This window comes from Petaurus breviceps, unplaced genomic scaffold (genome assembly GCF_028583685.1).
Source record: "Petaurus breviceps papuanus isolate PSGF00001 unplaced genomic scaffold, PetGlider_PUasm1.0 313, whole genome shotgun sequence".
NCBI classification, from domain to species: Eukaryota; Metazoa; Chordata; class Mammalia; order Diprotodontia; family Petauridae; genus Petaurus; species Petaurus breviceps.
The window spans coordinates 217,038-240,708 of NW_027186073.1; the positions used below are offsets into that span (position 1 = coordinate 217,038).

Genomic DNA, 23,671 nt, shown 5'->3' on the forward strand with positions numbered 1-23,671 from the left:
TGGGATAAGGAAAGTGGCAGTAAAGAGGAGATAGCTATTAGTCTTTATTCTAGTAGGTAAAATGTATGGAAGTTGCAGAGAAACACATTTTAGTACAATCAAATAAAAATCTACCTAGCACTTAGAAGCATCAACAAGTCACAGAATGCCAGGTGTGATGGGACCTGCCTGTAATCCCTGCTTCTTGGGGAGGCTGAGGCTAGTGGATTTCTTGGGGATCATGAGTTCTGCTCTAAAGTGAGGCTAAAGTCAATTGTGTGTTCTCACCAAGTCTGGTATAGTATTACGAGCAAGCAAGAGACCAGTTTGCCTGAGGAGAAATAAACTAAGACAAAATGGAAACAGAGTACCTCAGATCTTCTCTTGATCATAACAGAGCAGAGTCAAAGCTTACATGGTGATCAGCCCCAGAATAGGATTCACAAATGGTGGCTGTAATTTCAGCCTGGGTCAGAGAGGAACACCCATTTAAAAAACCAACCCTCAAAACACAGATCCATTGAACATCAGAACTCAGGGCAGGAAGCAGAATTGTTTTGGAAAGGGGCAACTAGGTGGCTCAGTGAATCTGGAGTCAGGAGGACCTGAGTTCAAATCTGACCTCAGACACTTAACACTTACTACCTTGGTGACCTTAGGGAAATCACTTAACCCCAATTGCCCTGCCTTCCCCCCTCCAAAAAAAAAAAAGAATTGTTTTGTAAAGGGAGATTTAGATTACCCTTTGAGTAGAAATGCTTCTTCACAGGGATTTCAGAAATATTGGTATGTGGGATCATTGAAAAGTGAGAATCAGAGACATGCACACATGCTTTAATAAAGCTAATGACAACCTACCAGCACAGGAGCAAACAGTAAATCACTCCAACAGAGTAAGTGATAAATATATGGTCTGAGGGTTATTCAGCTGAACAGCCCACTTGCAAGGGCTATGGGATTATGGAAACAGTGTTCTACAGGTCCTTTCTGCTTTCTCCCTGACACCACTTCTTTCCTCCTTTCTACGCCCTTAGAACACTATTGGGAAAGGCTTAATGATCCCTAAATGAGACAGAAAACATGTCATGTGAATATGCCCTCAGAGGAATACAAAACCAGGAGTCACTTATCTAAGAGTAACCTGTTCCAAGGGCACGGCATTGATACTTCTGTTTTAAGTGCCACAAGGAGGACTATGTTCTGAGAGGGTTCAGACAGCAGGTTTTTGTTTGAAATATGTGTGTCAAAGAATTTCTGTTTCCCTTTACAATGAGACATAAATACTATCCAAATTCTACAAGGTCCAAAAGAGATCCATTCATTCATCTTTTTAATTAACAATCTCAAATGGACATCTATATGCATCAGTGATAAAAATACTTCCCCACATTTCATTGTCTAGTACAGAGTGCTAGAGTGCTCCATCGGGTAAAACTACGTCTTATTTTTTTTTTTTGCTCTTTGGAGGGGAGAAGGCAGGGCAATAGGGGTTAAGTGACTTGTCTAAGGTCACACAGCTTGTAAGTGATAAGTGTCTGAGGCTGCACTTGAACTCAGGTCCTCCTGACTCCAGGGCTGGTGCTTTATACACTATACCACCTAGCTGCCCCTAAAGCTACATCTCTACCCTCTTTCTCCTTATCAGAGAACTACACCATCAAGTATTTAATAATGATCATGGGTACTCAATGACAGAGGTTCTGAAATGTGCAGGTGAATGTGTGACATTCTTTTAAACGTGACACACTTTTCATTTTAAATTGCATTAGTACCATTTTCTCCATTACTTTAAAAAATTTAGACAATCAACAAAATAATAAATCAAGGCCTGATTTCTAGTATTTGCATATTTCTGAGATGTAAATAAATAAAGATGTAAATAAAAAAAACACTGAAAATTTTAACAATTGACTCACTCTTGGTAGGAAGGGAAATCAGAGGCCATGTAGTTCAACTTATATCTAAATAACAATCTCTTCTATTACAGCTGGAACAAGTCCTACTTTACCTTCCAGGAAAAAGGAACAGAATAATTGAAGAAGCAGGCCACTTTGGAGAACCTCTAAGCAATGGATAGAAGGATGGGCTTTCTACTTCTGGATTGCTGTAAGTGATAGGCAGTGGACTGTGCTGCTTTAGGAAGTCATTGGATTCTCACCATTGAAGAGAAGGGTAAATAAACAAATGTCAGACACTCCAGTATGAATTCCTGTTCAGTTGTGCCTTCAAATAGAAAAACTCAAGGCATCCTTCCAGTACTGAGATTGTGTGACTCTGGAAAACAAAAGAACCTTGCCTTTATCCTGGTACAGAACTCTGAAGAGCAATGCCAATATTGGGATTATTAAAAACTATTTATGAGCCACTAGCTTCCTTTTTCTTCTTTACTCACTTTACTAATTTGTCACTCTCTAGTCCTGTTTCAATTTCTACTACATACAGGTCAACCAGACGTCATAAGTCAGAGATGCAAAACCACACAAAGATAACATTATTCATTCTACGAGGACTGACAGATGACCCCCAGCTGCAGATCCTGATTTTCATTTTTCTGTTTCTCACCTGTATGCTAAGTGTAATTGGTAATCTCACTATCATTACCCTCACCTTGATGGATCCCCACCTTAAGACTCCCATGTATTTTTTCCTTCGAAATCTTTCCTTCTTAGAATTGTCAATCATAAATACTTACATTCCTAGATACCTCTACAGCATGTCAACTGGGGACAATACCATTTCTCGCAATGCTTGCTTCACCCAAATGTTTTTTGTCGTCTTTTTTGGGGCAACGGACTTTTTCCTTTTGGCCATCATGTCCTATGACCGCTATGTGGCCATCTGCAAACCGTTGCATTACACAAGCATCATGAACAACAGAATCTGTAACCAGTTTCTTTTGGGTTGTTGGCTGACTGCGCTGATGATAATCCTCCCACCACTTAGCCTGGCCCTCCAGTTGGAATTCTGTGACTCTAATGTCATTGACCATTTTGGCTGTGATGTGTTTCCCCTGCTGGAGATTGTGTGCTCAGACACAAAACTGATAGAAATGACGGTTCTCTTTTGTGCTGTGTTTATACTCATTATCCCCTTGCTGTTAGTGCTTCTGTCCTATGGATACATCATCAAGACAATTCTGAGATTCCCATCAGCACAGCAAAGGAAAAAGGCCTTTTCCACCTGTTCCTCCCACATCATTGTTGTCTCTATGACTTATGGAAGTTGCATTTTCCAATATCTTAAACTGTCAACTAATGATGGAGTGGCTTTTAATAAGGTGCTCTCCATGCTCACAGTTTCTATGATCCCCAGTGTAAACCCTTTTATATATAGTTTGAGGAATAAGCAAGTAATACAAGCTTTTAAGGATTCAGTGAAACGGATTACATTCTTCTTAAAGCACTAAGAGGCTACTGAGATTGATATGTCAAAAGGTCCAGGAAAACATGAGTAACCTTTAATCATCTGTCCTTAGTTTAATGCTTTCTTTTTCCTTTCCTAATTGTTTTAGATATACAGTGTGGCATCCAGGATAGAGGACTAGTCCTGGAGTCAGGAATCCCTAGGCTCTAGTCTTGTCTAGATGTAGAGGTATGGAAGTAAATTAACCTTTCAGGGCTTTAGGCAACTCTATAATGCTGTAAATTGCTAATTAAAAATCACTTTATTTTTAGCTTATGGAATAAGACAACATTTTCACAACATAGTATAATAAAAATATAATTGTACATTATATTGCAGATCTATTGGCTATACAAGTACAAGTTACTATTCCTTTAAATATATAATAAAATTACCACATAAATTTCTTTTCTCCTTTTCTTCCTTTCTTCCCATCCCACCTTAGAGATAACTACCATTAGATATAAGTATAAATACATATATATATACATACATACATATATGCACATAGATAGATGTGATTATTCTATATAGACTGCTATTTATCAGTTTTTCCTCTAGATGCAGATAACATTTTTCTTCACATGTTCTTTATTTTTAAATTGTGTATTTATGGGTTTTAAATTTTTATTTTTAAATTATGTATTTATGAGAGTCAAAATTACTCAGTCATTTCCAATGTATTTTTTTTATTTTTAAATTGTGTATTTATGAGTTTTAAATTTTTATTTTTAAATTGTATATTTATGAGAGTCAAAATTACTCAAAGCCAGTACCAACGTAATTTCACTGTTACTATATACAATGTTCTCTTGGTTCTGCTCACTATGCTCTTCACCACTTTCTTCAAGTCTTTCCATGCCTTTCTATGACCCTTGTAGTATTTCATAACAACCATACGACATAGTTTGTTCACTCATTCCCCAGTTGATGGGGATCCTTGTGTTTTCCAGTTCTTTGCCAACACAGTGAGAGCTGCTATCAATATGCAATGCACATTCAAAGTTACAATCACTGTGAATTTCCCTCTATCTTACTTTTACTCACTGTTTTCTTTCTAAACCTCTCTTTTTACCCTATCCTTGTTACTTTATTTCCCCTCTTCCACTCTCCATAGTACCCACCCCTTCAAAAGTCCCTCCCCACCCTCTCAAATCCCAGTATACACATCCCCCTAAAATCCATCCCCCAACCTGTTCATAAGACTTCTATGCCCTTACAGATGTGCCCATGATTTCCTCTTCAACCCATATGTAAGGTTCTAACATTACAAGTCCTTCACCCTCACCTGCTTCCTCTGTATTGGTTCTTCCTTTTTTTGTAACATTCTTCATAACTTCCCATTTTTGTAACATAATTGCTCTCTTTTACCTTCTCCTACCCATTTTTGTATTTTAAATTACCCCATCATGCAAAATTCAGCCCCAACCTTTCTTTTAAACTACCTTGGTAATGATGACGGTTTTAAGAATACTGATAACATTTTTTTTGTGTGTGTGTGCATGTGTGTGTATGTGTATGTAAACAGTGTGACCTTAATGAATGCCTTATAATTAGTCTTTTATGTTTTCCTTATAGATTTTCCTTATGGATCTTTTATATCAAATTTTCTATTCATTTCTGGTCTTTTTGTTACAAATACCTGAAAGTCTTTCAGTTCGTCAAATGCTCATTTTTATTTTCATTCAGGATAATGGGTAAGTTATTTGTGGATGCAAACCCAGCTCTTTCATAATGCTCCAAAACTTATGGTCTTTTAGAGTGGAAACTGTTAAGTATTGTGAAATCCCAAATGCCTTTCCACAGTATTTAAACTATTTTTTCTTGTTGCTTGTGATATTTTCTAGGAGTTTTGAAACTTGGCTATGACATTCCTACAAGTTTTCCTCCTGGGATCTCTTTCAGATTGTGAATTTTGGATTTTTTTCTATTTCTGCTTTACCTTCTTTTTCTGGAACTTGTGTGCAATTTTTCTTAAAGATTTCTTTTGACACTGTATTCAGATTATTTTTTTTTATCATAACTTTCAGGTAGTCTAACACCAGTCATTTTTCTAATGAGATGTTTCAGATCCTCTTCTATTTTTTCTATTTTTATTATATCTTTGGTGTCTTATAACATCTCTTGATTTCTCTTGCCCAATTAAAGTTTTCAAGGAGCTATTTTCTTCTTCAAGATTTTGTGTCTCTTTTTCCAATTGTTTAACTTTCTTTTCTTACTTTTATTGGATTGCTTTTATTTTTTCCCTATTTTTCTCTGTTTCTCTTATTTGATTTTTAAATTCCCTCTTAAGTGTGACCATTTGATATTGTTCTTTGGAGAAGGAGTTGCTTTTTATTTTGCCTTTTGGAGGACACTTTGGGTTATGTAACTTGCCCAAGTTTACACAGCTAGTTTTTTTTGTGTGAGTGTTAAGTGTCTGAGGCCAGAACCGAACTTGGGTCCTCCTGACTCTGGGGTCGGTGCTTTACTCACTGTGCCACCTAGCCACCCCTAGAGTTGCCTTTTTTTTAAACTCACATTTCTAATTTAATGGAGGAAGTTTCTCCAAGAGGAATCCCCTTTACTAGAGGTGTCAAACTCATGACCTCTCCCAAATGTTGCCTGAACCATATTAAATATAAGTGAGAAATATTTAACCAAAATACAAGAAAACATAGCTAATTTTAATTTGTGGGTTTCTCAGTCAATATGGAGACATCTTACTTACCAGTCTTACATCAGTCCTACACTGATGAAATCACAGGTTTCTCTGCCTCCCCTGGGCCTCAAATCAGTTATATACAATCTAGTCATCTTAACCTCATAACTCCTTTTCTTATAGGCAGAACCACTAGGCATAAATATTCTATTCTAGCCTCCTAAGCTTGATTACAGTTGCAGTCTGAGATTAGTTCTTATTTCCTGCAAGACATACACAACAAGCTCCTAGTTGAGATAGTCATAAATTGTAGTGAATTTTAAGATTGTAGAATTCTTCCAGCCCCTCTAGTACTGTATAAGTTTGCCCTTGTGCTGCTGAAACTTGATCTGTTATGCTGATTTCTTGTCTGGATTCTGTCTTTTATTTTGCCATTTCCTTGTCCCAGTCCCTCACTCATGTTTCCTACTTCCCATTCCTATGTTCCTTACATTTACTGCCTAATTAATCAACTAAATAGGTTCCTCATTTTCTTCTTGGATTGAATTGTAAGAGAGATGAGGCTAACATTTCAAAAACTTGCTTGTAGAATGGGATTTAAAGGGTCCCAATATACTGACTCTGTACACATGCTTAAGAAAAAAGAATGTCAGGAAAGGTCTCTCTCTTTTAGGATTTACATTTACTTTCTAACCTAGTTTGTTCACCTAGTTTTCCAATCTCTTGCCTAATTCTGCTCTTTGTTGTTAGGAAATAATTCCATTGTGACTGTGACTTGATCCCAGGCCCTAGCCCTACTGTGACCAATGTCCATCTGGCCTGTGTTCTGCGGTTCTCTGGCCTACTGCATATCTAGTCTTTGATATAATTCTTTCCAACCTGCCCTTTACTGGTTAAATTGGTCCTTTTTGTTACCTGGTGGTGACATTGAAAGTACACCATACCCCACCTCCTAATTGCCCTTATCGGGACCATCATGAGCCTTGTTCTCTAGGTGGTAATGGATATCCTTGGTTAAATGAGTTGGAGAAGAAATGGCAAATCACTCCAGTATCTTGACAAGAAAATGCCACACAAGGTCACAGAGAGTCAGATACAACCAAACAACATCAGCAACAACAAAGTAAAAAGTCAGTCATGGTTTCTGCATGACCTTAGAAGTCAACTTCTCATAATTTCTTTCATAAGCCCATCTTTGCTCTTGGAATCACTGGCATTTGGCCCAGCTGTGCCTGCTGAGCTCCCAAAGATTACCCCTGAATCTCTCTAGATAGTAAAATTGAACTTTGAATCTTCCAAGTCACATAAGTTTGCTGGTGTTTCCTGAGAAACATCTATGTCTGTCCCTGTTCTTTGCTCAACACCTCAAAATTCTGCTCCTGCTGTTTTGATATAGGTAAAGATTTTCCCTAGGCAGCTCCCATCCTTCTCTTATCATGGAGTACAATCTCAGCCTACCTAGCATGTTAAATTCCATGTTTCCTGAATGAAAGGAAAGGTCTCCTTAGAATGAAGGAAATAGACCCAAATTAGTTAATCTGAATTTTGAAAACAAGGCCCAGCTGTTCTCCCCTAAACCTTCTGTGTCAGTGGAAGAAGAACATTGTGCCTTTTGAAGAACACCTCTCCCCTCAAAAGATTAAACCTGTTCTAGGTGAGCACCTCCATGTGGAAAAAGCATTTGGAGAAGTGTCTTTTTAAGTCTTTTGTCAGTGTTATATTCATTTAGGAACAGTCTGGACAATCTGCTTGCTGACAGGGGGCTAAGGCGCTAAAGACCTTGGAAGCTGTCTTTCTCCACCCTGTCCCTCAAAGTCTCTTTTTATTTATTTTTTGCTTTGTAACCTTATCCTTTTTAACATTTTATTTTTCCTCAGTTGCATGTAAAAACAATTTTAAACATTCATTTTTAAAACTTTGAGCTCTAAATTCTCTCCCTTCCTCCCTCCCCACCCCATCTCATCAAAAAGGCAAGCAATTCTACATAGTTTATACATGTGTAGTCATGCAAAACATTTCTGTTATAGTCATGTTGTGAAAGAAAATAAAGACAAGAAAAATCCTCAAGAAAAATAAAGTAAAAAAAAGGATGCTTCAATTTGTATTCAGACACTATCAGTTCTTTCTCTGGTGATGAAAAGCATTTTTCATCATAAGTCCTTCAGAGTTTCTAAGATTTTATTGGATTTTATTAGCTATTCTAGCCAAGTCATTCACAGCTGATAATCTTACAATATTGGTGTTACCTTCTGCACAGTACATTTCGCTTTGCATTATGCTCCTCATCATTTCTTATACTACAATATTACTCTATCATAATTACATACCACAACTTATTGAGCTATTCCCCAACTGATGGGTATCCCTTCAATTTCTAATTCATTGCCCCCAGAAAAGAACTGCTGTAAATATTTTTGTACATGTAGGTACTTTTCCTTTTTTTTTTTAATCTCTTTTGGGATACAGACCTAGTAGTGGCATTACTAAATCAAAGGTTTATTACTAAATCATGGTTTAATAGCCCTTTGGGCATAATTCCAAATTAGTCTACAAAATGGTTGAATCAGTTCACAACTCCATCAACAGTGTATTAATGTTTCATTTTTTTTCTCACATCCCCTCCAACATTTGTTATTTACCTTTTCTGTCCTATTAGTCAATCTAATAGGTAGGAGGTAGTACCTCAGAATAGTTTTAATTTTCATTTCTCTAATCAATAGTGAGAGTATTTTTTCATATGACTATTGATAACTCTGATAATTTCATCTAAAAATGATCATATCTTTTGTATCATTTATCACTTGGGTTATGGCCATGGTTTTTTATAAATTTAAATAAGTTCTCTATATCTTTGAGAAATGAAGCCTTCATGAGAGAAAGATACTTCAAATATTTTCTCAATTACCATTGCTAACTGTATTTCCCTCCATTCAACCACCTTCATTTATTCTTTTTTTGTATCATACTGACTTTGGCTCCAAGATACTTGATTTATTTCTTCCTGGATACTTGCAATATTTTCTCCTTGAACGGGGAACTCTTGAATTGAGCTATAGTATACATACATACATATCTACATATATGTATATATACACACATGTAGTCTACTTAACCTTGATTATTTCACCCCCACTTTACACATTTGTATATACATATCTGAAGCTATAGATTTTATTGTTGGCTCTCTTCTTGGATAGAGTCTCCAACAAATTATTGAGCCTTACTTCTGCATTCTTCTTATTTTTTCTGCTACTCTTATAGTATCTGATTTGATATGTATATGTACATGTAGAATATATTTGATTGTGTTATTAAAATGGAGAGAAGAAAAACTTGCCCATATATTTGCATATATTTGTACACACAAATATGTGTATGTTTACAAATATAATGTTTTTCTGGAATCCTTCAATAAAAAATGGGAGGAAAAAAACCCTCCTATTTTTAAAGACCCCAGGAAAATATAAATATAAATACTTGTGTATATATATACACACACATATATATATTCACACATATATACATATATATTAGGTATACTCCATTTAATTCAACATTTATTAAACACATACGAGAAAATAATAACTAACATTTATGTAGTGGTTATTATATGCCAAGCACTTTGGTAAGCACTTTACAATTTTTATCTCATTTGAACCTCACAAAAACTATAGGTTCTAATATTATCCTCATTTTATAGATGGGTAAACTGAGGCAAGCAGTAGTCAAGTAACTGGTCACACAGCTGAGAAATGTTGGGTGGTACTGGAACATAGATCTTCCTCCAGGACCAGCACTTTATCCACCGATCCACCGAGCCACATGTTACCCATCCCTAGCCAAAAGTGCTAATTTTGCTGATTTTCAGAAATACAAATCACATTCATTACTTTGTAGATAAATTCAATTCATGAGTTGTTTTCCCTTCTTATTTGTCTGTTTTGGTAGGAAGTCACTGCTTTTATATGGTCATAGTTATGAAAGTACCACATGTGTTCCTAAGGTCTTTAGTTTTATGCCCTGGGTAGGGATGGGGAACCTGTGACTTCAAGGCTGCATGTGACCCTCTAGGTCCTCAAGTGTGGCCCTGTGACTGAATGGAAACCTCACAGAGCAAATCCCCTTAGTAAAGGATTTGTTCTATTAAACTGGGACTCCTTCAAAGACATCACCCAGGGTCACATGTGACCTCAAGGCTCTAGGTTCCCAACCCCTGACCTAGCATTCCTAATCCTTTCTAATTCAGTGCTTCATCCCAGCTTCCTCTAGATATCTAAAGTGAAAGAAAGGCTGGCTTTCAAACCTGGCCACCTCTGGGGAATACTCAACTGCTTCTCCTAGACTTCAGAATAAGAATTCCTTTGGTAATATGGGAAGGAGTAATCAGGTAGCAGACATTTACTTGTCACAGTTGCACAATGTGGTTAATTCTTTGATTGTACCTTCCTGACTGTGCAGGCAATGAAGGATCCCCCAGCTGCCTCTTCAAGGTCTGTTGACAAAGTTATTTACATAGGGTTTTCATTAGGGATTTAAGAACTAGGATCCCTGAGGACATATTTTATTTATTCACCTAGTTCATCCCCTTGCACCCTTTGTAGATTGAACAAATAAAACAGAAATCATTGGTTCTTATGGTTTCATTTAGAGGGAAACTTATCTCCTTTCCCAGATTATACATATCTTCTCTCTGATGCAAACAAAGGCAGGTCTTGCTTTTTCCTAATGTTTACAGTCTCCATGTTTTCCTTTTTGCTATGTAGAGCAAATGGAAACATGTCCTGCTTTTAAATTGGATTGGCTCCTTGATTAGACATCATTTTAAAGCTGGAAGGTGGGAGAGCAAGTTGACTCAGGATTCTTGGATATCTGAAAATATGGTAGAGCTGTGGCAAAGCCTACATTTGGTTGTGAGAGTGAGGGGGTGGGTGCATGAGACAACGTTTTCTCAAGAGTGCACATGCACTTCTACACTAACATGATGTATCTAAGCTTTGAATCTCACCAGAAAGGTAAAGTGACCACTGACAAAATGAAGTCAGAAAAGTAAGTATGAAAATGATTTGTCATAGCGTGTTTTCTCTTTTAGGGCCTGGGATTATAGAATACATGTTATTTGAACTCTCTCTCTCCCCCCGACCCAAATTCCAAACTTAGAAAATGACCAGATTTTGCATTAAGGGTAATCAACACATATGAAATATGCTATATCTCCTGGTCACCTGATCTTCAAATTTTCCTCTTGGATAAGAGTGGCTTTGTGGGGGCCCACTTTTGTGTATGGGGACAACATGGTCTTCTATGAAGTATACATATCTTTGATTCCCCAACTTCTCCAGGCTCATGATACACTCTTCCTAAAGTCAATTAAACAAACATTTATTAAGGGCCTATATTGTGTGAATTACTCTGCATTTAGGAACTGAATTCGAAAAGATTAGAAAAAGATAATCCTTGCTCACAAGGTGCTTACATTATGTATATATATGTATTATATCATATTACATATAATATATATACCATATGTATTATATCATATTGTATATAATACATATAACATATGTATTATATCATATTATATATAATACATATAATATATGTATTATATCATAAAAAAGGCATGCTTAGACTATATTTTTTAACCACATGGATTCCTTTAGAAGTCTGGTGAAGTCCATGAATCCCTTCTCAGAATTATGTTTTTAAATGAACAAAATAAAATACACAGGATGACTAAGGAAACCAATCACATTGAGACCCTTATCCAAATTTAAAAAAGCACATAACTACATGTATGGCCTAGATTAAAAACCTCTGCCATATATATATATGTGTGTATATATATATATATATGATGATGATGATGATGATAGAGTATATTGGAGACAAAGAAGAAATTCTAAGAAAGTCCTGTAGGGAAATAAGAGGTGAGAGGACACTTGAGTGAAGCCATGAAGTGGTAGTTGGCTTTTGTGAATGAAAGGAGATGGTCAGTTTCTCCCTAAGTTTGGGAAATGGGTAGATGTCTAGATTAGCTGGAACCTAGAAAGTATGAAGGGAACATATGTGAAGTAAGTTTGAAAAAACAGGCTGATCCCAAATTGTGGAAGATCTTCGATGCCAGTCCAAGGAATTTGTAGTTGGTGCTGTAGGAAATAGTAAGACACTGAAAGTTTTTGAGAAATAAAATGACATGGTAAACACTGCACTAGAGAGATTTATTTATTTATTTAATACATTTAATAATTTATTTATATGATGGATAGAAGGATGAATATTGAGGGGGAGATACTTGGGACAAGGAAATCAGTTAGTGGGTTATTTCAATAGTCCAGGCAAAAGTGGTAAGGATTCTTCTAGAGAAAAGGTACTTGATCTGGGATCCAAGAGACATCTGGGCATCTGTGAACTTGGGTGGGAAAAATTCCAACTTTGTTTTTTAGTTGAAAGTAAGCATCATCTTTAGTCATTTTAAGACATAATTCTAATAAATATTCCATAGGCTTCACCAAATTGTCAGACGGGTATATGTTGCAAAAGATTAAAGATTAAAAATCCTTAATCAGGAAGTAAATAATAAGAAGGGAATGGATACAGGAAAGGTCATCTGGATAGAATCAACAGGATTGAGCAAATAATTGACTTGGGGTGGAGGAAGTGGAAGAGAAGGAGGAGTCAGAAATTATTTTGAAGTTCTGCAATAAGGCTCAGGGTGTCATTGAGAGAAGGAGGAGCAGGTTTATTGGGGATCAGTGTTGAGTTCAGGTTTGGGCATGTTGAGGTTGAGGTGCAAATATCTCATATTTGAAGTGTGTTATTGGAGCAGCTGGATGTATAGGATTGGAGAGTTCAGAAAGTTCTTCACTTAAAATGCAAATACTCCTGAGAGGATTATCACAGCACTGGAAGGCACAGAAATGATTTCAAATGCCATGCACAGGTATCAGGACATTGAGGGAAGGGGAATTTTGATGGAGCAGAAGAAAATTGTGGAGTGTGGGGTACTGACTAAGGAAGGTAGGGCTGGGAAAAAAGAGGGCCCTTGTTTTCCTGAGGATAGGAATTGTAGAAAGGAGATGACGTATAGTCAGTCCATAAGTTTTTATTGGTTAGGCATTCCGAAGCTGAGCCTCTAGTACCTGCTCCCTCCAGTAATTATAGATTCCACATACTCAGGTCAGTGTCCCTGACCTGTGATATTGTCTGAAAACACTGAATAATATAAATTAAGCACATGTGGGAGAGATAATATCATTCTTTCTCCAATCTCAAGGAAAATGCTCTCAAGGGCTCTTTGTGGGAAATGTTTTAAAATGATCAAGTACAATGCATTCTCTTAACTAATTGAGATCTTCTGAGAGGAGCTTATTTTCAGCATATGGGGGGAACATGCAATACAAACAAAAAATGATTATATATGGATATATGCAAGTGTTTGTAATTATTTGAATAGTTCCAAATTTAATCAACTAGTAATTTTTGAGAAGCAGCTAGATTTGTTTCTTCCCCAAGCAGAGTACTGGATTGCCTGCTATCTGACTTTAAAAATCACTTGGACAGATAGACTAACCAGTAGAAGTGGCATCAGCAAAGAGTTGCCCTCACTAGAAGAAGGGGATACTTGACTATTGCTGTCACCTAGCAAAGGGACACATGAATGGTTTTTATCTGATACTTTATTAAAGAAACAAAAGTAAAAGAACAAGCTGTCTTTACTGTCCAGAAGCGTAAACCCTCTTCATTAACTTGGCTCTTCCCCTTCCTGCAGTCCATCAACACTCTTTATGAAAAGGAGAATTCTGAGTTTTGCCACCAAACATCCAAAACCTTCGAACTAACAAACCACCACAATAACTTTCTCTGCTCTGAAACAGAAGGCAAAGAAATTTGTTAAAGGAGATACTTTATGGAACGTGCCTTATGAGCCTATGTAAATGTCCTTTATTGTTATTTGCATGTTTTCATAGTCTTTGTTTCCTTGGTGAATTTGAACCATACTTTTATGTATGGTTCTCTATCATAGTATAGAATAAGGAAAGTTGTAGTAAAGAGGAGATAGCTATTACTGTGTTTCCCCGATAATAAGACACTGTCTTATTATTTTTTTTTGGAAAGAAAAACACCAGAGGGCTTATTTTCAGGGGAGGGTTTATGTTGTCCTGCCTCAGCTCTCCTCCACGGCACTGCTCTCAATGGCGCCAGCAAGCAAATCACTGGGGAAGAACAGGATGACGCGCTCACTGCTGCAGCTCTGATTGGATGCAGCTCGGAGCGCGGCGTGCATTTCACTTGGGGAGGGGGGGGACGGTGCATACAGAGGGTACCGTAATGTAGCGTGTAGCGCAGGGGATCACCTTCACTACAGTAGCAATCTCAATAGGGCTTATTTTCGGAGGAGGGCTTATTTTAGAGGAATCTTACACAGTAAGGGGAGGGCTTATTTTCGGGATAGGTCTTATTATCGGGGAAACACGGTAGTATTTATTCTAGTAGGTGGAATGTATTGAAGTTGCAGAGAAACACAATCTAATAAAAATCTACCTAGCAATTAAAGTGTCAACACATCACAGTATGCCAGGTATGATGGTACCTGCCTATGATCCCTGCTTCTGGGGAAGGCTGAGGCTAGTGGACTGCTTGGGGATCATGAGTTTTGAGCTAAAGTGAGGCTAAAGTCAATTGTATGTCCTCACCAAGTCTGGCATAATCTGCCATGATGAGCAAGGAAGGCTGCCTGAGGAGAAATAAACCAAAACAAAATGGAAATACAGTAGGTCGAACTTCTCTTGGTCAGAAATAGAGCAGAGTCAAAGCTTACATGTTGATCAGTCCTGGAATAGGATTCATGAGTGGTGGCTGTAATTTCAGCCTTGGTGAGATAGAGACACCCAGTTGGAAAAAAGTTAAAAAAAAACAACAAAAAACAAAAAACCCCAACCCAAACCCCACAAAACAGAAACCACAGATTCAATGAACCACAGAATTCTGGGTAGGAAGCGCATTATTTTGGAAATAGAGAGTTAGATGCATTTTATTATTATGCATTCAGTAGGAATGCTTTCAGGCTTTCAGAAATATTGGTATGTTGGGTTAGTAAAAAGTGAGAATCAGAGATATGCACACATTCTTTAATAGAGCTAAGGACAACCCACCAGCATAGGAGCAAACAGTAAATCACTCCAACAGAGTAGGTGGTAAAAACATGGTCTGAGGGCTATTTAGCAAAACAATCCACTCCAGAGGGCTTTGGGACTATGGAAACAGAATTTTGCTGGTCCTTTCTGCTTTCTCCCTGACACTACTTCTTTCCTCCTTCCTTCAGCTTCGAAACATTAATGGGAAAGCCTTAATGATCTGTAAATAAGGAGGAAAACACATCATGTGAATATGCCCTCAGAGGAGTTCAAAACCTAGAGTCACTTATCCAAGAAAAGCCTTTTGTAAGAGGGTCTTATTGATACTTTGCTCCTAGGTAACATAACAAGGGCTAGGTTCTGAGAGGGTTCAGACAGCATGGTTTTGATTTGCTAATGTGGGTCAAAGAAATCCTATTTCCATTTGAAATCAGATATAAGTGCTATCTAAATTCTATAAAATAGAAAAGAGATCTGTCTTTTTAATCAACAATCTCAAATGGACATCTATCTGCATCAGTGATAAGAATACTTCCTCTCACTTCATTTTCTCATACAGAGAAATAATGATCCATGATGTTGTCTTTACTCTCTTTCTCCTTTTCAGAGAAATACAGCTCCAAATATTTAATAAGAAGAGGCAGTCAATGACAGAGATATTGGAATGTGCCAGCAGATGTATAATAATTTCTAGAGCATGACACCCTTTATTCTTTGGTGAGGCGATTGGGATTAAGTAACTTCCCCAGTGTCACATAGCTAGTAAGTGTCAAGCAAGTGTCTGAGGCTAGATTTGTCTTCCTGCCTCCAAGTCCAGTGTTCTATCCACTGCACCACCCACCTTCCCTAGTATGATCCACTTTTAAGTTTAAACTACATCAATAATATTTTCTCCACCACTTTCTTAAGTCTAGTCAATAAACAAAATAATAAACCAAGTCCTCATTTGTAGTGTTTACAGATTCCTGAAGTGTAAATAAATATTCACACTGCAAATTTAACTATTGACTAACTTCTGGTAGGAAGGGAAATCAGAGGCCATCTAGTTCAATGTATATCTAAATAGCAATCTCTTCTATTACAGCTCCAACAAGTCCTAATTCACCTTCCAGGAAAAAGGAACAAAGTAATTGAAGAAGCAGGCCGCTTTGGGGTACCTCCAAGCACTGGAAAGGAGGAGGGGCTTTCTGCTTCTGGAGGGTTCTAGATAATAGAAAGTGGGCTGCACTGTCTCAGGAGCCCATTGGACTCTCACCACTGAAGAGAAGGGTAGATAGACACTTGTCAGAGATGGTTTAGTTAAGAATTCCTGTTCAGGTGTACCTTCAAGTAGATGAGTTCATCCAGGCATCCTTCCAACACTGAAATGGTGTGACTCTGTGAAAACAATTGTCTTACCTTTACCCTAGTGTACAACCCAAAGGAGCAATGCCAATATTGTAATTATTAAAAAATATACGTGAGCCACTAGCTTCCTTTTTCTTATTTACTCACTTTACTAATTTGTCACCCTCTAGTCCTGTTTCAATTTCTACTACATACAGGTCAACAAGACGTCATAAGTCAGAGATGCAAAACCACACAGAGATAACATTATTCATCCTACAAGGACTGACTTCTGACCCGCAGCTGCAGATCCTGATTTTCATTTTTCTGTTTCTCACCTATATGCTGGGTGTCACTGGTAATCTCACTATCATTACCCTCACCTTGATGGATCCCCACCTTAAGACTCCCATGTATTTTTTCCTTCGAAATCTTTCCTTCTTAGAATTCTCATTCACAAATACTTACATTCCTAGATACCTCTACAGCATGTCAACTGGAGACAATACCATTTCTCGCAATGCTTGCTTCACCCAAATGTTTTTTGTCGTCTTTTTTGGGGCAACGGACTTTTTCCTTTTGGCCATCATGTCCTATGACCGCTATGTGGCCATCTGCAAACCATTGCATTACACAAGCATCATGAACAACAGAATCTGTAACCAGCTTCTCTTGGGTTGTTGGCTGACTGCGCTGATGATAATCCTCCCACCACTTAGCCTGGCCCTCCAGTTGGAATTCTGTGACTCTAATGTCATTGACCATTTTGGCTGTGATGCGTTTCCCCTGCTGGAGATTGTGTGCTCAGACACAAAATTCATAGAAAAGATGGTTCTCTTCTGTGCTGTGTTTACACTCATTATCACTTTACTCTTAGTGCTTCTGTCCTATGGATACATCATCAGGACAATTCTGAGATTCCCATCAGTACAGCAAAGGAAAAAGGCCTTTTCCACCTGTTCCTCCCACATCATTGTTGTCTCTATGACTTATGGAAGCTGTATCTTTCAATATCTCAAAATGTCAACTAATGATGGAGTGGCTTTGAATAAGGTGGCAGCCATACTCACAGTTTCTGTGATCCCCAGTGTAAACCCTTTTATATATAGTTTGAGGAATAAGCAAGTAATACAAGCTTTTAAGGATTCAGTGAAACGGATTACATTCTTCTTAAAGCACTAAGAGGCTACTGGGATTGATATGTCAAATGGTCCAGGAAAACATAAGTAACTTTTAATCATCTGTCCTTAGTTCAATACTTTATTTTCTTTTCCTAATTGTTTTAGATATACAGTGTGGCATCCAGGTTAGAGGACTAGTTCTGGAGTCAGGAACCCCTAGGCCCTAGTCTTGTGTCTAACATACTAGATGTAGAGGCATGAAAGTTACTTAAATCTTTCAGAGCCTCAGTCAACTCTATAATGCTTTATATTGCTAATTGAAAATTATTTTATTTTTATCTTATTGAGTAAGAGAACATTTTCACAACCAGTATAATAATAATATAATTGTATATGAGACTGCAGATCTATTATGTACAACTTGCTATTACATTTACATATATAAATATATAATAAAGTTACCACTTTATTACCACTATATTACCACTAAATTTCTTTTTCCTCTTCTTTTCTTCCTTCTCTCTCATCTCACCCTAGATATGACTATCATTAGATAAATATACATATGTCACATATATATATATATACACACATATATATTTATAGCTATATTTATAGATGGTAGAAAGATGTTTTTATTCTCTACAGACTTTTATTTTATTAGTTTTTCCTCTGGATGGAGACAGTATTTTTCTTCATATGTTCTTTATTTTAAATTAAAAAATTTTTTAAAATTTTTCAAATGCTTTATTAACTTCTGATTTACATCATTCATTTCCACCAAATTTTGAGTTACAATTTTCTCCCCATTTTTCCCCTACACACCGCCTCAAAATAGCAGTCCCAAAGGATATCCCCTCCTCCAATCTGCTCTCTCCCATATTTTCTCCTGTACTCCTTTTGACTTTTCCAATAGGGCATGGTAGATCTCTATGCCTCAGTACCTGTGTATCTTATTTCCCAATTACATGTAAAAGAGTATTAATAATAGTATATATATATATATATATTTTAAACATTTGATTTTAAAACTTTGAATTAAAGATTCATTCCCTTCCTCCCTTGTCACCCACCCTTACTGGGAAGATAAGCAGTTCTGTATAGGATGTACATGTGTAGCTAATGCAAAACAATAACATAGTAGATATATTGTAAAAGACTGACTATATTTCCCTCCTTTCTATCCCACCTCCCACTTGTTCTATTCTCTACTTTGATCCCATCCCTTTGCAAAAGTGGATGCTTCCAACTTCCTTCCCCCCAGCCTGCCCTCTTTTCCATCATCTCCTCTCTCATCTCCTTCCCCCCTACTCTCCTGTAGGGTGAGATACCCTATTTAGTGTGTATTTCATTCCCTCCCCAAGCCAAATTCAATGAGAATAAGGTTTACCCATTCCCTTTTGCCTTCCTATTCTTCCTCTCCATTGTAACCATTTTCCCTTGCCTCTTCTATATGAGATAGTTTACCCCATTCTGTCTCTCCCCATCTCTTCTCATTATGTTCCTCTCTCCCCTCTTAATTTCACCTTTTAAGTATCATCCCTCCCTGTTAAATTGGTCCTGTGCTCTCTATCTATGTATACCTGTAAACATATATGCACACATTTACATATGTATTCATATGCCCATATACCCTCATATATAAACATATATATATATATATATATATATATATATTTCTATTCCCTTCAACTATTTTCATACTGACAAAAGTTTCATTAGTTACAATTATTGTTAATAGTTCAACTTTGATAAGTTCCTTATGATTTCTTTTCCCTGTTTACCTTTTCATGCTTCTCTTGCTTCTTGTATCTGAATTGAAATTTTCTATTCAACTCTGGTTTTTTCATCAAGAATGCTTGAAAGTCCTCTATTCCACTGAATCACCATATTTTACCCTGAAACATGATACTCGGTTTTGCTGGGTAGGTGACTCTTGGTTTTAATCCCAGCTCCTTTGATCTCCGGAATATCATATTCCAAGCCCTTTGATCCCTCAGTGTAGAAGCTGCCAGATCCTGGGTTTTCCTGATTGTGTTTTCACAATATTCAAATTGTTTCTTCCTGGCTGCTTGTAATATTCTCTCCTTTATCTGGGAATTCCAGAACCTGGCTATAATATTCCTAGGAGTTTTCTTTTTGGGATCTTTTTCAGGAGGTGATCGGTGGATTCTTTCAACCTCTATTTTGCCCTCTCGTTCTAAAACCTCAGGGCAGTTTTCTTTGAGAACTTCCTGGAGAATGCTTTCCAGGCTCTTACTTTGGTCATGGCTCTCAGGCAGTCCAATAATTTTTAAATTATCTCTCCTGGATCTATTTTCCAGGTCAGTGGTTTTTCCAATGGGATATTTCACATTGCCTTCTATTCTTTCATTTGTTTGGATCTGTTTAACAGCACCTTGATTTCTCATAAAGTCATTAGCTTCCATTTGCTCCAATCTAATTCTGAAGCAATGATTCTCCTCATGGAGCTTTTGAGATTCTTTTTCCATCTGGCAAATTTGGTTTTTTAAGCCATTCTTCTCCTCATTGCCTTTTTGAGTCTCTTTTGCTATTTGAGTGAGTCTATTTTTTAAGGTGTGATTTTACTCAGTCAGGCTGTTGACTCTCATTTCGTAATTTTCTTGCCTCATTCTCATTCCTCATCCCAATTTTTCTTCCACTCCTCTTATCTGCTTCTTAAGGTCCTCTATGGCCTGTAACCAGCTTGTATTTTCCTTTGAAACTTTTGGTGCAGGAGTTCTGACTTCACTGTCTTCCTCCTGTTTCGTGCTTTGCTCCTTTTTGTCCCCAAAATAGGAGTCCAATGTTGGAATCTTCTGTCTGCTTTGTTTCCTTTGCCTGGTCATGTCACCCCTCAGTCACTTGACCCTGGGCTTTTTGCCACAGTAGGACTCTGCCACCAGACAGGGGAGTTTTCATCCTCAATGCTTGGCTTTTCTCAGATGCCAGAGGTATTAGTTGGGTGCCCTCTCTGAAGCCTCCACACGTTCTGGCAAGCTGGTCACACATCCCAGGACCTCCACCCTGGACAGCAATCCAGATACAAGCAGGTTAAAGCAAGAGTGATTACCCCTCAGACTGGTGCTTGGTCCCCTTACACTCTGCAGGCCAGGAGCTGATGCTGCCACGTGGTGCTGGCTGGCTGTGCCAGCATCTCAGTGGCTTCTAGCCCCGCGGGCAAAAGCTGACGCACTCCCACTTACTGGGTCCCAGAGTCCAGACTGCACTGACCTCTCACTTTGTCCTTTGCATCTACATGTTGATAATTCTGGAAACGGCCACAGCTGCAGGTGATCTGGAGTCCCTCCATCCGGCAGCTCTGTTCTTTATTTTTAAATTGTGTATTTATGAGAGTCGAAATTATTCAAAGTCATTCCAAATGTAATATCACAGTTACTGTATACAATGTTCTCTTGATTCTTCTCACTATGCTCTTCACCACTTCCTTCAAGTCTTTCCATACCTTTCTATGACCCTTGTAGTATTCTATAACAATCATACGACACAACCTGTTCACTCATTCCCTAGCTGATGGGGATTCCTGTGTTTTCCAGTTCTTTGCCATCACAATGAAAGCTGCTATAAATTTTCCATTCCCATTCAACATTACAACGTTTCTATTTGTGAATTTCCCTCTATTTTATTTTTACTTACTATTTCCTTTCTCAATCTCTCTTTTTACTCTCTCCCTGTTACTTTATTCCTCCTTCTACTCCCCATACTACCTCCCCTTTCAAAAATCCCTCCCCAACCTCCCAAATCTCTGTGTGTGTGTGTGTGTGTGTGTGTATCCCTCTAAAATCCATCCCCCACCCTGTCCCTCAGGTTTTTCACCTTTCTACATGTTCAGAAGCCATATTCTTTCATATGGATATGTAGTTTTCTCTTCCACCCAGATGTGAGTAAGGTTTCAGCACTACCAGCCTTTCACCCCCACCTGCTTCCTCTATATTGGTTCTTCCCTTTTGATACCATTTTTTGTAACTTAATTGTTCCATTTTACCTTTCCCTACACAATTTCATTTTTTCAGTATTACCCCATCATACACAACTCATCATCAACCTTTCTTTTAAATTACGTCAGTAATGATGAAAGTTTTAAGAATACTTATAAAATTTTTGAGTGTGTGTATACATATACATATATAAATGCATATACATACATCTATATAGTTATATATTCCTCCTTCCCTTTCCTGTATGCCTTACATCTACTGCCTAATTAACCAACTAAATAGATTCCTTATTTTCTTCTTTGAATTGAGGAGAGATGAAGCTAACATTTCAAAAACTTTCTTGTAGAATGGGAGTTATAAGGTCCCAATGGACTGATGCTTTGGGCACCTCTGTGAGTAAAAATAATGTCAGGAAAGATCTCTTTAAGTCTCTTTTAGGGTTCAAATTTAATTTCTGACCTTGTTTGTTCACCTAATTTTCTAGTTTATTTCCTAACTCTGCTCCTTAGTGTTAGGAAATAATTCCATTTTGACTGTGACTAGATCCCAGACCCTATCTCTACTGTGCCCAATGCACATCTGGCCTGTGTTCTGCTGTTCTCTGGCCTACTGCATATCCAGTCTTTGATGTGACTCTTTCCAGCCTGGTTAAGTTGGTTCTTTCTGTTATCCAGCGGTGAGCCTGAAAGTACACTATACCCTACCTTCTAATTGCTCTTGTTGGACCATCTTGAACCTTGTTCTCCAGGTGGGGATGGACATCCTTGCTTAAATGAGCTGGAGAAGGAAATGGCAAACCTTTCTAGTATCTTTGTCAAAGGGCTATTAAACCATACATACTCTTTGACTTAGCAATACCACTAAAAGGTCTGTATCCCAAAAGAGATAAAAAACAAAAAGGAAAAAGACCTATATGTACAAAACTTTTTATAGCAGCTCTTTTTTGGTGACAATTAATTAGAAACTGAGGAGATGCTGATCAGTTGGGGAATGTCTCAACAAGTTGTGGTATGTGATTATGATGGAATAATATTGTACTATAAGAAATGATGAGTGGGATGTTCTCAGAAAACACTGGAAAGACTTATATGAACTAATGCAAAGTGAAGCGTACTGTGCAGAAGGTAACAGCAATATTGTAAGATGATTAGCTGTGAATGACAGCGATTTTCACCAATAAAATCCAAGAAACTCTGAATGACTTATGATGACAATGCTTTTCTTCTCTAGAGAAAGAACTGATTGTGTCTGAATACAAGATGAAGGATGGTTTTTTTTTTAAATTTTATTTTTCTCGAGGTTTTGTCTGGTATGTTTTCTTTCACAACATGAATATAATGAGAATGTTTTGCATGACTACACATGAATAACCTATATGGAATGGCTTGACTTGTTTTTCATGATTTTCTTGTGTCACTCTTATTTCTCTTCCCATTTTTTCCTCTGCCTCTCTTACTTGATTTTCAAAATGCTTTTTGAGGTCTTTCATGGCCTCAGACCAGTTCATATTTTTCTTGGAGGCTTTAGATACAGCACCTTTGACTTTGTTGTCTTCTGAGCATTTGTTTTGATCTTCCTTATCCCCATAGTAATGTTTTTTAGAGTTTTTTATTCCATTTTTTACTCATTTTCCCAGCCTTTTACTTGACTTTTAACTCTTTTTTTTTTTTAAGCAATTGGGGTTAAGTAACTTGCTCAAGGTTACACGGGCAGTTATTTCTGGGTGTGGTGCTGAGTATCTGAGCCCAGATTTGATCCAGGTCATCCCGACACTGGAGCCGGTGCTCTTACTCACTGAGCCACCTGGCCGCCCCTAAGCAATTGGGGTTAAGTAACTTGCTCAAGGTTACACGGCCAGGTGTTTCTGGGTGGGTGTTAAGTGTCTGAGCCCGGGATTCGATCTCCAGGTCTTCTCAACACTGGAGCCGGTGCTCTTACTTGCTGTGCTACCTGGCCGCCCCTAACTCTTTGTTAAAGTAGGATTGTGCTTCCATAGTAGATGGCACATTATCCCAAGCTTCAGGGATTTTGTTTTCAGGCAACTGTTTTCAGAGATATTCTAGGGACCTGTAAATTAGGTTCTTCCAAGGAGGTGTGATCTAAGAAGTT

General features: G+C 37.6%; 2 protein-coding genes across 2 annotated transcripts; both read left to right on the top strand.

Annotated features, from left to right (window-relative positions):
• Nucleotides 1-1,899: 1,899 nt before the first annotated feature.
• LOC138167809 (olfactory receptor 6C2-like) lies at nt 1,900-3,704 on the top strand. The gene has a single exon (XM_069096771.1). It carries the CDS (start codon nt 2,306-2,308, stop codon nt 3,383-3,385), a length of 1,080 nt encoding a protein of 359 aa, XP_068952872.1. The 5' UTR covers nt 1,900-2,305; the 3' UTR covers nt 3,386-3,704.
• A 12,887-nt stretch (nt 3,705-16,591) lies between these two features.
• On the top strand, nt 16,592-17,664 carry LOC138167854 (olfactory receptor 6C2-like). The gene has a single exon (XM_069096816.1). It carries the CDS (start codon nt 16,726-16,728, stop codon nt 17,662-17,664), a length of 939 nt encoding a protein of 312 aa, XP_068952917.1. The 5' UTR covers nt 16,592-16,725.
• The last annotated feature ends 6,007 nt before the right edge of the window (nt 17,665-23,671 follow it).

Excerpts from the sequence above, each read along its gene's own strand:
- LOC138167809 (XM_069096771.1), top strand. The coding sequence starts at position 2,306 with ATGCCAATATTGGGATTATTAAAAACTATTTATGAGCCACTAGCTTCC.
- LOC138167854 (XM_069096816.1), top strand. The coding sequence starts at position 16,726 with ATGCAAAACCACACAGAGATAACATTATTCATCCTACAAGGACTGACT.